This window comes from Electrophorus electricus, chromosome 8, assembly GCF_041902795.1.
Source record: "Electrophorus electricus isolate QZ-2024a chromosome 8, ASM4190279v1, whole genome shotgun sequence".
Taxonomy (NCBI): domain Eukaryota; kingdom Metazoa; phylum Chordata; class Actinopteri; order Gymnotiformes; family Gymnotidae; genus Electrophorus; species Electrophorus electricus.
The window spans coordinates 7,307,808-7,320,860 of NC_137504.1; the positions used below are offsets into that span (position 1 = coordinate 7,307,808).

The following is a 13,053-nucleotide window of genomic DNA, read 5'->3' on the forward strand; positions in this document are numbered from 1 at the left end:
CTCCTCCTGCAGTTTGTTTTCCTGACAGGGCCAGGTATTGATGAATGGAGGATAGTGCGCTTCTGTCCATGACCCTAAATCTCTGCCCTACTGCTTTGAGTTTCCTGCACACACATGAACACACATATACACCCAAACTTGCACTTTGAGACATTAAATCATTTGGGCCATTAAATCATGCACACGGTGTTCTGAACCACACATCCACATCCATTTTAATGAGATAATGTATCTGCAGCATGTAGCCATGGTCAAGCTCATTCAGAGCACGTGTGTGCACCCAGGCCATGGTACAGCTCTCTTTGACCTCCTCACTCAAAAGCCTTTGAGCTATGTGGAAGACACCATGGCTCCCGCAAAACCATGGTCTCCCTCAAAGGCAAACAGAACATCAGGCATATCATGCACTTTGTCCAACTCGGCTGTCCAGACTCCTGGGCCTCAGCACAATGGCCCTGTAACAGTGTGTCTGGGCCATCATCAGCATTCCTCTCTGCTTTCACCATGCTTCTGATGGAGGCTTTTTTGCTGTCATGTCCCTTCTCCTCTTCTTCAGACTGAGCTTGGGTTTCTCGTGGCTCCCTCAGCTGTTGCTCTCGCATGTTGTGTGTGTCTCACCAATGTCTCTCTCTGCCTGTCTCATGCACCTGCCTCTTTGGAGCCTTCAGTGAATACAGAGAATACTGCTGTTCGCTCACACACAACAAAGCAAATTATTTCACAGTAAGGTTTTTTGCTCAAGGCAACCATAGTTCTGTGATGTTTGGAGCTGTAAAGCAGGGACCCTCAGGAAATATGGGACAACTGGATTTGCTACATATGTGTTTGTTCTCCATATGCCTGATGCATAGATGGCGTAACTCTGGAAGGCACAAATAATTCAAGGTGAACAAGCTGAAGGTGTAGTAACATAGCATTTAGAAGAAAGGTTCATAGCATGAAAGGTCTTTGCATCTTTGCAGACAGATCATCACCTGAGGTCATTAACAGAGCATAGCCTGCAGCAGAGGTGATAGGCTTGCTGTTCTCAGAACAATAACCACTAAACTGTTTCAAATCCAATCTCTGTGCTGTCTCGCAGTGCCCCCATAGTGATGAAAGTAGCTCTGCTCCCCTTCATGCCCTCTAAATCGCTCCAGTGCCCCTCCAGCAGAAGTTGTTATCGTTCTGTTAACAGCTGCCTGTCCTCCTGGGATGAGAGCTTCTGTGTTGTAACTACAGCCTCCCAGAAACATGAAGTGCTCATGAGAACAGAGCAGACTGGAAAGCATGATTGGCAAGATGCCTCCCTACAGGAAGCTGGTTGCAGCCCACTTGCCCTTGAGGAACTGCTAAAACTGCTTAATCACATGGCAGGCAATTGTTAAACCACTAATGCTGGTGGAGAGCTTAAAATTGCTGGTTCCAATTTTTTGTAAGGGAAACTGAGACAAAATACTTGTAGTTCAGTTCCCTTGGTTTGGACTAAACAAGAAAATGATTGTTAAATCGTTACATTTTAGTCCTGGTTTGCTTAGCATTCACACTCACAAATTTACAATCCAACCAGAATAACTTTTAAAAAAAAGTGAAATATGATGCACATATGGGCTTAATGCACTTATTGGGGTACCTATTTTTTCCCATATGGAAACACAGCAAGAGGTCATAAAATTAATAAAGGAGTTAAAACAGCACCAGAAATTCCTCGCTGTACATACCAAATAAGGTACACTGCAAAAGAAGACGACGTATGTGTCCAATGCCTGTACTGAAGTGTGATGGAAAACTTTTTTTTTTTGCTTGTTTCCTGTCAAATCTGTTGTCATCACAACCTGTGTTTGGTTCATTTAGATTCCTCTGGTTATTATTGTGTTCATACTTCAAACAAACCACACCAGAATTCATTTAGAAACGGATAAAGACCCACATGCTCAGGCGGTCTTGGTCCGTTTATTTGGTGTGAACCAGAGTTTCAAAGGAAGTGTTCACACTTCACACCAGGGTTCATTTTAATCGATCCAAAGTTACCAAGTCTGAACACACCCTTATTAGACTTCTAGGATTCATACACTAAACAGATATTAAATTCATGGTGATAAATTAGGTTGTTCTTTTGTTCAAGATGGGAGCTATTAGGCTTTATAAGGGGGTATTTATAAACTGTGGTATTTATATGCTATGTATGCCGTCTCTCACCTCCTCCTCCTCATCATAATCATCCCTCTGTCCAGGTTATCCCAGACTGGAGGGAGCAGGAATGGGATCCAGAGAAACCAGACTCTTATGCAGGAATCTTCCACTTCCGCTTCTGGCGCTTTGGGGAATGGGTGGATGTGGTAATCGATGACCGCCTGCCCACTGTGGAGAACCAGCTAGTGTACTGCCACTCAAATGACAGCAACGAGTTTTGGAGTGCCCTGGTGGAGAAGGCTTATGCCAAGTAAGCAACCATATGAAGAAAGTGAATTTTATTCATATCTGTTTGTACTGCATTACATTAGCATGAGGAAGTGAAAACACATCTCAGGAAGCATTATAATAAAGAAGAAATTAAGGAGTTAGTTTTTAAAATAATTTAGGTAAGCACCTCTGCCAAGGAGGGTGAGAAAATTTGTATAAGGCAAATGCATCAATGCACACAGCATTGCTGGAAGGTCATTAAAGTAACCAAATTGTAGCAGCTCAGACACTTTGACTCTGCAGAGTGTACGGCTGCTACGAAGCCCTGGATGGTGGCAACACAGCTGATGCTTTGGTGGACTTCACCGGTGGCGTGTCTGAGCCTGTGGACCTGCTGGAGGGCCAGTTTGCCCAGGATGAAGTAGCCAGGAATCAGCTTTTTGAGAGAGTTCTCAAGGTCCACAACAGGGATGGCCTCATAAGCTGCTCCATCAGGGTGGGAAGAACAAGATTCTACTTAACTTAAAGTAACCTCATCATAAACTAACAGTTCATTCTGTGCTTCAGTATATTTAAGGAATATTGTACTTTTTTTCTGGGTGAGTTCATGAATGTTTTGTGGAGTAACTCTGCTTGTGTGGTCTCAGTGACTGTCTAGTTGCCTATCATGATAACCTGCATTTGTTGCTGTTCTACGTATCCATTAGCTTCTTCCAGAATTTCATTTTCTTGTAGCAATTTGTGAATGGCTGTGTTCCCTGTTTAACAATAAGTGTCTTACATACACAATGACACAATATTACTGTGAACATATTGACATCCAAGAGCATTGTCAGGGCAGTGAAAAATCAATTCAAATAAACACATGAATCATTGGGCTCTTAGAGATGCAAGATAATCTAGAGTACAAAAGAGAGCAAGCCTATTCGCGTCACACAGCTTTGGGGCTTGGGCCCTTTTATTGCTTTTTTGTTTAGGAGGCACAGTTTGCATTTATTTTGAAGAATGCTATTTTTGGAACACAACAAAAACCATTTAACATCCCTGTCCATGCCTCTTCCACACTTTGTCTAATTGCTTTTTTTTTTTAATCATTCTCTCCTCCCTGTATTCTGGAGACACAAAGCCAATCTGAGAACATTTATGTTGACAAATAATGGGTGTCACAGGGAGGTTACAAGTCTTGTCATATACTGAGAGCTCCATTTTCTCTTGAGGCGGTAGTTCAGTCTCGTACGGTGTGATGTACATCAGTTACTTGTTTCATCATTGATGTTTTACTCTGTATTGCTTTTAATAGCACAGACATTTCCACTGTCATTTAATTTACATGTCAAAGGAAATGCCACTGTTCTTCAGACTATATCTTCTATATAGTTTCTATATCTTAATTTTGGCTAGTGAAATAGTAATCTGCTGTTTGTTCATATTGGGTTTTTTGTTTATTTGTTTGCACTTTTGTTTTGTGTTAATTGAAATGGAATTTGTCGATTGTCATGTTGCCCAGGCGACTACAATGGAGGACATGGAGGCTCGGCTGGACTGCGGCTTGGTTAAAGGCCACGCCTACGCCGTGACGGATGTGCGGAAGGTGCGCTTGGGCCACGGCCTGCTGGCTTTCTTCAAATCTGAGAAACTCCACATGATCCGCATGAGAAACCCCTGGGGGGAAAAGGAGTGGAGTGGGCCCTGGAGCGACAGGTGAGAATGCCCCCTACTGGACTGGAGGTCTAGTGTTGACTCTACTTAGCAAACAAAAAACAACTTTGACCAAAAAAAAGACTAAAAATGTTTTTTCTGTGAAGACTTCCACCTTATGGCAGACACTGTGTGAAATTATTAGCCAAGTTGTATTTTTGAGGATTCATTTTATTATTGGAACAACTACAGTGCTCTTGGTTAATCCAAAAAGTTAATAAAGCTGAATATTTAAGAAAGTAAAAGTAATGTTTTGGCTTTCTTAGGAGAATATCTATGTGTGCATAATTTTTGGGCAACTATTAATGTGCAGAATCATTATGCAACTAAATGAAAAACAAATTTTCCCATCTGACTTGTTTATTTTTTATCTGTTAAAGTAAGAATAATAAACTGACTACTCAAAATTTACAAATTATTTCTGACATTAAAAAAAAAAGTGACCAATATAGCCAAACTTCTTTTCAACAGTCACAAGACTTCCATTCATGGAGTCTGTCAGTTTCTTAATCTGCTGATCAACTTTTTGTGCAGCAGCAACCACAGCCTCCAAAACACTGTTTAGAGAGCTGTACTGTTTTTCTTCACCGAAAATCTCCCATTTAAGAAGGGCCCACAAGTTCTCAATAGGGTTTAGGTCAGGTGAGGAAGGGGACCATGTCATTATTCTTTCATTTTTAAGGCCTTTACTGGCTATCCACGTAGTGGAGTACTTCGATGCATGTGATGGAGCGTTGTCCTGCATAAAAGTCATGATCTTCTTGTAAGATGCAGACTTTTTCATGTACCACTGCTTCTAAAAACTGGCAGGAGTTTAGATTTAGGAGTTGATTTTGAGTCCGTCTTCAACCTGAAAAAGGTCCAACTAGCTCATCTTTAATAACACCAACCCATAGCAGTACCCCACCTCCACCTTACTGGTCCAGCCACGGGCCCATCAAGAGTCACTCTCATCTCATAAAACCTTTGAAAAATCTGTATTCATATATTTCTTGGCCCAGTCTTGATGTTTCACCTTATGTGTCTTGTTCAGTGGTTGACGGGTTTCAGCCTTCCTTACCTTGGTCATATCTCTGAGTACTGAACACCTTGTACTTCTGTGCACTGGAGGATAATGGGTTCCTGGTCACGTCACATTTGATTCTTCTCAAATCTTTGGCAGTTAGGTTTTTGCAACCCTGTTGACTACAACAACAAAACCTTTGATGATCATGCCCCAATATCTTAGCAATTATAAGAGTGCTGCAGCCGTCTGAAAGACATTTTACAATTTTTGACTTTTCAGAGTCAGTTAAATCTCTTTTTTTTGTCTATTTTGCCTGAGGAAAAGAATCTGCCTAATAATTAAATAATTGCACACCTTGATATATGGTGTTGGTCTCCTTAGGCCACACACTTACTCATTACACAAATACACATCACCTGATATTCTTCAAATAAGCATTCAAGTCTATACAGCTTGGAGCTGGAAAATATGCATTAAAATGATGATATGGTGAAAATACTCTCTTGCCAATAATTGTGCACACAGTGTACATTAGTGCATTACTTCACTAAATATTAATTCACATTAAAATGTAACATTTATTTATCATTGTCTTTAAATCTATTACTATTCATCTTATCACAGGCACACAAATACTGCTACTTTTACCTCTTATAGCACTGTAGTAGTGAATGTCCATAGAGATTAGAGAAAACCATCTCTGTCCCGTCCCATGAGACAGGTTAAATCTAAATAACACACAGACACTGCTAAAATGTCTATTCTTATCTCTAGCCAGCATGAAATTGAAATATCAAGCCAGGTGGGTGTAAAATTGGAAGTCTCTGGGGTGGAAGGGGGAGGTTCTTGGGTGTTTAGGTGTCCATATTTACATGTTTAAATAACTGGAGTCTTGTTTTATCAGAGCCAACCAAAATTTCCTATACAACAGCAGGCTGTGAAATTGAGATGCAGTTGTAATTGAACAAGAAAAAACTGTTCTTTTTTTCCTTTTTGCATCCAACATCAAAGCTTTAAGCTCTGCCTCTGAATTATTTACCAACCATTCAGACAGATATTACTGAGGGGAAGGCTGTATTTCTTCATATGTTGGCCAGATGTAATATTATTTGAGGATTTGATGAGACGTACTGTGTTGTGCTCCAGAAATCCTCAGAAAACAGAGCCACAGGAGCTGCCTGAAGCAGCATGTGTACTTACTTCAGTCTCTCAGTCTGATGAACAGCACTCTGGTGTGTGTGTGTGTGTGTGTGTGTGTGTGTGTGTGTGTGTGTGTGTGATGTGTTCTATAGCTCTGAGGAGTGGAAGAAGGTGAGCAAGAGTGAGAGGGAAAGGCTAGGCGTCACAGTTCAGGATGATGGAGAGTTCTGGTGAGATTTTTACATTAAATCTGCCCCTCAGCCTCCAGCCTGGGTCTAAACCCAGTACAATGAAGCATCTATTGAAGTGTCTCTTCTAAACTGCACTCTGGCCAGTATATGGTGAAGCTGATTTTATGGGTTAGTTAACATTGGGTTCAAGTTAAAGTAGCACATTACCAAAGTAGCCACAGAAATGAGCTGTGCATATTTACTTTGGATTCAAATTAAGACCATAAAAATATTGCTCACCAATGATTTCAGCTTCATAGTGTACCATCATATGCATTTGGTGAAAACTATTTGTCAACTCTTAATTTACTAGTATAGTGACTTCATTCCCCATTGACTCTAACTATGCCCTTAGGATGAACTTTGAGGATTTCTCTCACTACTTCACTGACCTGATTCTGTGCCGGCTGATAAACACATCCTACTTAAGCATTCATAAGACCTGGGAGGAGGAGGTGATGAGGGGCTCCTGGATGTACCGGGATGACCCTCTCCGCAATCGCTCCGGAGGCTGCATCAACCACAAGGCCACTTTCCTGCAGAACCCCCAGGTAAGTGTATATGCATGCCTGTGTGTGGGGGGGTGTGTGTATGCATTAGGAATTGAGAGACTTAGAAAGTATTTTTGTTGGTATTATTGTTTTCCTTTTGTAGTATGTGTTTGACGTGAGAAAGGTGGAGGATGAGGTTTTGATCTGCCTGCAGCAGAAAGAGAGAAGGGCAACTCCCAAGGAAGGCAAAGGCGAGAACCTGGCAATTGGATTTGACATCCATCGGGTACTGGAATGTACATTTATCAAATGCGAATACACAGCAAGCATACCTAATTGTTTTGAGACATTAAAATGTCATCAGGATATTTATTATGACATGGTTGAATCTAAAGAGAGCTGTCTAAAACCCTTGAGAAATACTTACATGATTGGTTAATTGTCACAGTTAATACCAACCAATGTGTTCATGTCCTGAGAAAAGCCTCATTAGTTGCAGTGTACCTCCCTTCCACCAGGTGGAGCTAAATAGAAAGTACCGCATGCACTCAGCTCAACAGAAGGTTGCTGGCTCAATCTACATCAATTCTCGGTGCGTCTTCCTGAGGAAAGAGCTAAAAGAGGGCCGTTATGTCATAATTCCCACAACCTTTGACCCTGGCCAGCAGGGTGACTTCTTACTCCGGGTTTTCACTGATGTGCCTTCAGACTGCAAGTAAACCATGCTGCTATTACTTCCTTCACTGTTTTTCCTTCTCATATTAGTTATAACTCCTATAATATCTCTCTGTAATCTTCAATTGTATTCAAATGCTTCAATGAGAGGTTCCACATTCATAAGCGTTTTGTGCCTGAAAGGTCATTAGTGCTCAGGATATTCTGATTCCCTGCTGTCACCACTGTGTCATTTCAGAGAGCTGACTCTGGATGAGCCTCCTCAGACATGCTGGACAGGCATGTGTGGATATCCTCAGCTGGTCACCCAGGTGCATGTGCTGAGTGCTGAAGGACTGCAGGGACAAGACTCTAATGGAGGTAAACCTTTGCTAACAGCGAGCAGCCGTGCAGGTTACGGCCCTATATACCCTCCTTTTTAATGCTTTCAAAGCCTAAGTTCCCCATCCCATCATTCTATTTAGGATGTACTCCTTCTAAATCCATTCAAATAGTTCTCCTTATCTTAAACTTACAGGCAACTCTTCTGGTTACATAGAGAACTGCAGTGCCTGGTTCCCTAAAAAATGTAGTATCAACAGCTGAGATATTGAGTCTTGGCAATGAGGATAAATACCCTCCACCATGGAGACACACAAAACATCGAGTTCCAGGGTGCCACTGCTATTAATCAGCCCAATAACTCAAATGTGACCATTTCTTTGCACAGTACCTGATTTATTCTGGTTTACTGCAGTTTGTCAAACAAATGGCAGTTACTTGTAAATATGTGTCCCTTATATTTCAGAATCAAAATTTCTTTAAAGTACCTCTTTGGAGCAATGTAATTTATTTATATTATTGCATTGTCATCCATCTCCATAAACTAGCTTAATTGTACTATTTGTAATAATAAAATTCCCTTGCATTTTTCTTTTAACTGGATTTCCATACAGTACCATGTTCCTTTTTCTAGATGTCAAAATTGGTTTGTTTAAAAATAGAAAGTATTTTTCCCGTCTCCTATTTTACATGTAGATTCAGCTGTATCTCTGTTATATTGTATAGCTGCAGTGTTGCCTTAGGTGTCAGATATAGCATGAAAGTGTGCACGGTTTGAATGCATGACCGATGTCTTGTTCCAGCCTCAGATCCATATGTGATCATCACCTGTGAAGGAGAGAAGGTTCGATCTCCTGTGCATAAGGACACACGTTGCCCCAACTTTGACGTTAAGGGGGTGTTCTACCGCAAGAAGCCAAAAGAGGGCATTCATGTTGAGGTAAGTGTGCAGCTTTCTTCTTCTGCTCTAATTAGCAGTGCTGATCTCTCTATTTCTCTGTTTTCTCACACATTTCCCTTTAATGCTCCTTGCATCACCTTTCTCTCCTGATTGGCCCATTCATAATGGTAGATCTACAATAAGAACGTGATTGTTGACACCTTCCTGGGTCAGGTGACCCTCTTCAGTGATCCTAATGACCGGCAGGAGCAGCACACAGTTCACCTGAGAGACAAGGCCAGTCGCCAAGACAACGACCTCCCAGGCACGCTGACAGTGCGATTGATCACCTGCACTAATTTAACCAACATCTGACCACTCAGTGACCACGACCTTATCTGTACCCTTTCTTTATCATTCTCCCTTTATCTTTCTAGATCCCTCTTTTCTCTCTGTCTCTGTTTCCTTCATCAGTTTTTTTATCATGTTTTCATTAACCTTCAGTTAAAGAGTTATCCTGCTCTGCCATATGATTTTATAGTGCTCATTTTACCCTGCTCTGATAGTATGCATAAGGGCTATGCATTAATCTTGCGTGAGCAGCTGAGGCTGCCATGGTAACGGGAACGTCTTCGTCACACGATCAGCTGCAGGTTTGCACTGCCAGCTTACCTCAGCAGAAATCCTCTCTCTTCATCTCTCCTCCCCTCCCTCCCTACAGTCAGGCGCCCCCCACCTGTTCAGGTTCACATTAGCAGTTCACGCTCCTCCAAGATGATCAGCCTGAAGAAGAGATCATTTACGGAGATCAAGGACTAACTGGCCTGTGGTGTGCTTCCCCTCTCCCCCAAGCTGTCATTAACAGAAAAAAAAACCCCAATGTAATCAAAAAACACTAAAAAACAAACAAACAAACCTAGTTTTCTCCACACACTGTTGTAAAGAGTGTGGCACCTGGCAGTTGTGTGGACTCCTGCACTGGGCTTTCACTGGATGCTCCTTGGATGCGCAGCAGCATGCTTGAAGTAGCTTAACAACAGGAGTGAGAAGAGGAGGACGTGGGAACATGGAGAGGGCTTCCTGCTCCAGCCAGCCATCTCCGGGGACCAAAGGCCTTCCCAGCCTCTCTGCCATGTCATGTCCATGGTAACGCCACTGCCTGAGGACAAATAAAAAATGACTGTTTAGCTTTTGCATGTGCGTGTGCATGTGTGCGTGTGCATGTGCGCGTGAGTGGGTGGGTGTGTGTGTGTGTGTCTGTATGTATGTATACCTCTTCTTAATAAGTCCCTCAGACATACTTAAAGGACAATTAAGTCATGCATGTGTAAGCAGAGGGTGGATTCCATCAATTCCAGTAGTGCTTTAGAGTGAAGGGTAGTTCTATGGACACATAAGCGCGCACACACACACACGTAAACAGACTCTGCATGTATACCTCACTCTGGCACTGAGGATGGGACTATGTGAGGATATGTGTGTGTTCTATAGCTGGGTTCTCTTCAGCTACTGCCAAACAGAATGTGCCATGATGTGGGTCTTATAAAAACTGTTCTTCCACTCCACTAGGGGGCACTGCACTTGTACATTAGGATTATCTCCCTTGAATCACTTATAGACACTTGCTGGATATTATTACCAGATCTGTGTCATCTCTAATGGCTAGTGTGCTGTTTCACTAGGAATTGCTACAAATCTATTTATACACTACCATTATCAGTTTAAGTGTTGCAACGAGTTCATTTGCTTTGGACTTAATGGGCTTAGCACAGACGAATGAAGCCCATAATATAAATTATTTTAATATAGTTTCATGTGATACAGTTTTTGGTGTTCTCTTATAATGGGTAATTCTGCAAGATGTTTTTGAATGTCAGCTATAGTGTAGAATAGCTGAGCAGTTTATTTATAAAGTCACATGTTTGAACAAGTTCAGCCACTCTTTATTGCATTACCTGAAAGAGGGCATTTTCCTGTCATTTTTTTCTATCATTTAAGATGTTTCACACTGTCTTAAGGTATTTATCTTTCATTTACAGAAAATAATCAAGAGTTACAAGTTTTATAGTCACTGTGTTTACAGTTTTGCTCGTTAAACAAAACAATAGATTAACTCTAAGATTGAATAGTCATCATGACCTCCTGTGAACAGAGAAGTTATCACCTTCCTGAATGAGCACCAAATTTCTCTTTTGGTCTGAAGGTTCATGACCCATGACGGAGAGGGTTTGTGTTTGGGGAGGGGAATGTCACTTTACTGGTTTGAATATGCAGTGCCAAGAATATTAAGTGTTGGATGTCAAAAGCAGAAGAGAGTTCATGTCAAACAGACTCGCCCAAAGTATACTGGGAAACAGGAGACACAGAGCCAGAGACAACGTGACTTCATTCAGGAAAGAGTTTTCCTTTTGCACACCTTTGGTTTTAAATAACCTAGACTGAACAACCTAAGCCAACTAAAGTCACCAATGTTTCAGTCTCTATGTATAATTTACTCAATATTCCCAATTAGGAGATAAAAAGGAAAGTTCTTACAGACTTTGCAGGGATCGTGAGTGTTCTCACCACATCAACATAGTCATTGCCTCTGATGGCAGCCAAGCATGACAGAGTATGTTTTTTTCATAAACAGATTAGTAGAATCAATGAAATACTAGTCAGAAAGAAATTGTTATCCATCCAGTTAATATTGCTTGGGCCTTGTTCAAGAGAACTTTACTGAAAGTATCAAGATGTTACACCTTTGCATGTATCCCAAGGCAGATCCGTGGCTTCAAGCTCTAGTAATGTTTCTTACCAGGGTAATATCCGTCTGACTTTCTTCTTTAATGACCTTCTGTCACTCTTCTGCTTTCTCTTCCACACTGCCAGCTTCATATATTTTGAATGTGTTGACTCAGTTCAAATGCCATGAAGGTTATTAATGTGCCATTCCGATTTGAGCCTTGAATATGTTTTTTTTAATTGTATTCTCTCTTTGTTTTAATTGTATTCTCCATATGTTTTTTCAGTTTATCAAAGCTAACAATCTTCAGTGTTTTAGTGTCAGACATGCCAAAAGTAATCTGGTTGTTGTACCTATTCCAGACTGTGTTTCCCTTCAGCACCGTTTGCTTTATCACATGCTTATTTTGTGCTTGGACATATTGTTCTCCAGTGTTACAGATTAATTGAGACTCACTATAACATTCTGTAAAATTCATTATTGATGTTGCTGCCGTTTCCATATGCAAGTATAAGCTTGTGTTGCATGTAATTTAGGATGATATGTACAATGTCTGCCTGGCTTTGCCCAGGTATGACTATGTGAAAGTGGCAGTAGCCAGTATATTATCAAATACCTGCAGAACATCCAGTTTCAGGGATGTTAATATTACAACAATATTTTTTCATCCCCTGAAGATATCAACATGAATGATTGCAAATATGGAAAAAATATCAGCAGTTTGTAACTCACAAGATACAGAAAAAGATTGTTTTTAGGCATCTTAAATTTCCACCAACACAGTTCTGACATACTGTTCTTGAGTGTTTCTTTCAGCTTCTGATTAGTGGCACTGCTGTATCTGCCTCGTATCTCTGTCTCCTCTCTTTAAGGCGCTAGCTTGCTGGCCTGCATTGCTGCATGTACTGTGTCCAATTGGAAGCGCTATGCTCCATCCAGAAGCGAGCCACCATGATGCAGCACAGCCTTAAGAGCCAGAGAATGCTTGTAGAGAGTGTGACTTATAATTCTTGCTCTTTTTTCCCAGAGAATGAGCTTGTGATACTCTTGTATTTTTCTGCCAATGTTAAACTTGAAATTGACACACAAATAATCCCTTGCATGATGACATTCTGTATACGGTAGCAGATACTGGGAACTTTATAAGAAGTATCTTTTGTCAACATTTTATACCTCTTTGTTTAATCTTTTATATCTATCCATTGTGTCTTGTGTTCAACAAAACCGAATACTGTATGTTTACTGATTGTATGGGTTCAGAAAACTGTATCTTATTTATGTTTAGATGTGTGTTTTGTTTTGGTGTGTTTGTTAAAGTCTCTCCTGGGTTACACTGTGGTTATTTTATATTTTTTCTTGAATTAGGCTATTTATTTTCTCTATTTTGTATTTTTGTCAACTTGTGGCATGACTTTGAAATAAAACATTAAAAATACAATATCTGTTGTGATATTTCCATATGGCATTTGAATAGCAGTAGTTAGTAGTTTGACATACTTGCAATT

General features: G+C 40.8%; 1 protein-coding gene across 2 annotated transcripts in view; it reads left to right on the forward strand.

Annotated features, from left to right (window-relative positions):
- The window catches only part of capn5b (calpain 5b), a 23,417-nt gene extending 10,431 nt beyond the window's left edge, over window positions 1-12,986 (forward strand). For both annotated transcript variants that reach the window (XM_027006805.3, XM_081718997.1), the window contains 10 exons: window positions 2,214-2,422; window positions 2,686-2,878; window positions 3,890-4,083; window positions 6,379-6,456; window positions 6,812-7,007; window positions 7,111-7,233; window positions 7,466-7,662; window positions 7,861-7,982; window positions 8,747-8,883; window positions 9,016-12,986. In XM_027006805.3, the coding sequence (XP_026862606.1) occupies window positions 2,214-2,422; window positions 2,686-2,878; window positions 3,890-4,083; window positions 6,379-6,456; window positions 6,812-7,007; window positions 7,111-7,233; window positions 7,466-7,662; window positions 7,861-7,982; window positions 8,747-8,883; window positions 9,016-9,198 (1,632 nt within the window). In that variant the 3' untranslated portion in view covers window positions 9,199-12,986. The remainder of the gene's footprint in view (window positions 1-2,213; window positions 2,423-2,685; window positions 2,879-3,889; window positions 4,084-6,378; window positions 6,457-6,811; window positions 7,008-7,110; window positions 7,234-7,465; window positions 7,663-7,860; window positions 7,983-8,746; window positions 8,884-9,015) is intronic.
- Window positions 12,987-13,053: the final 67 nt, after the last annotated feature.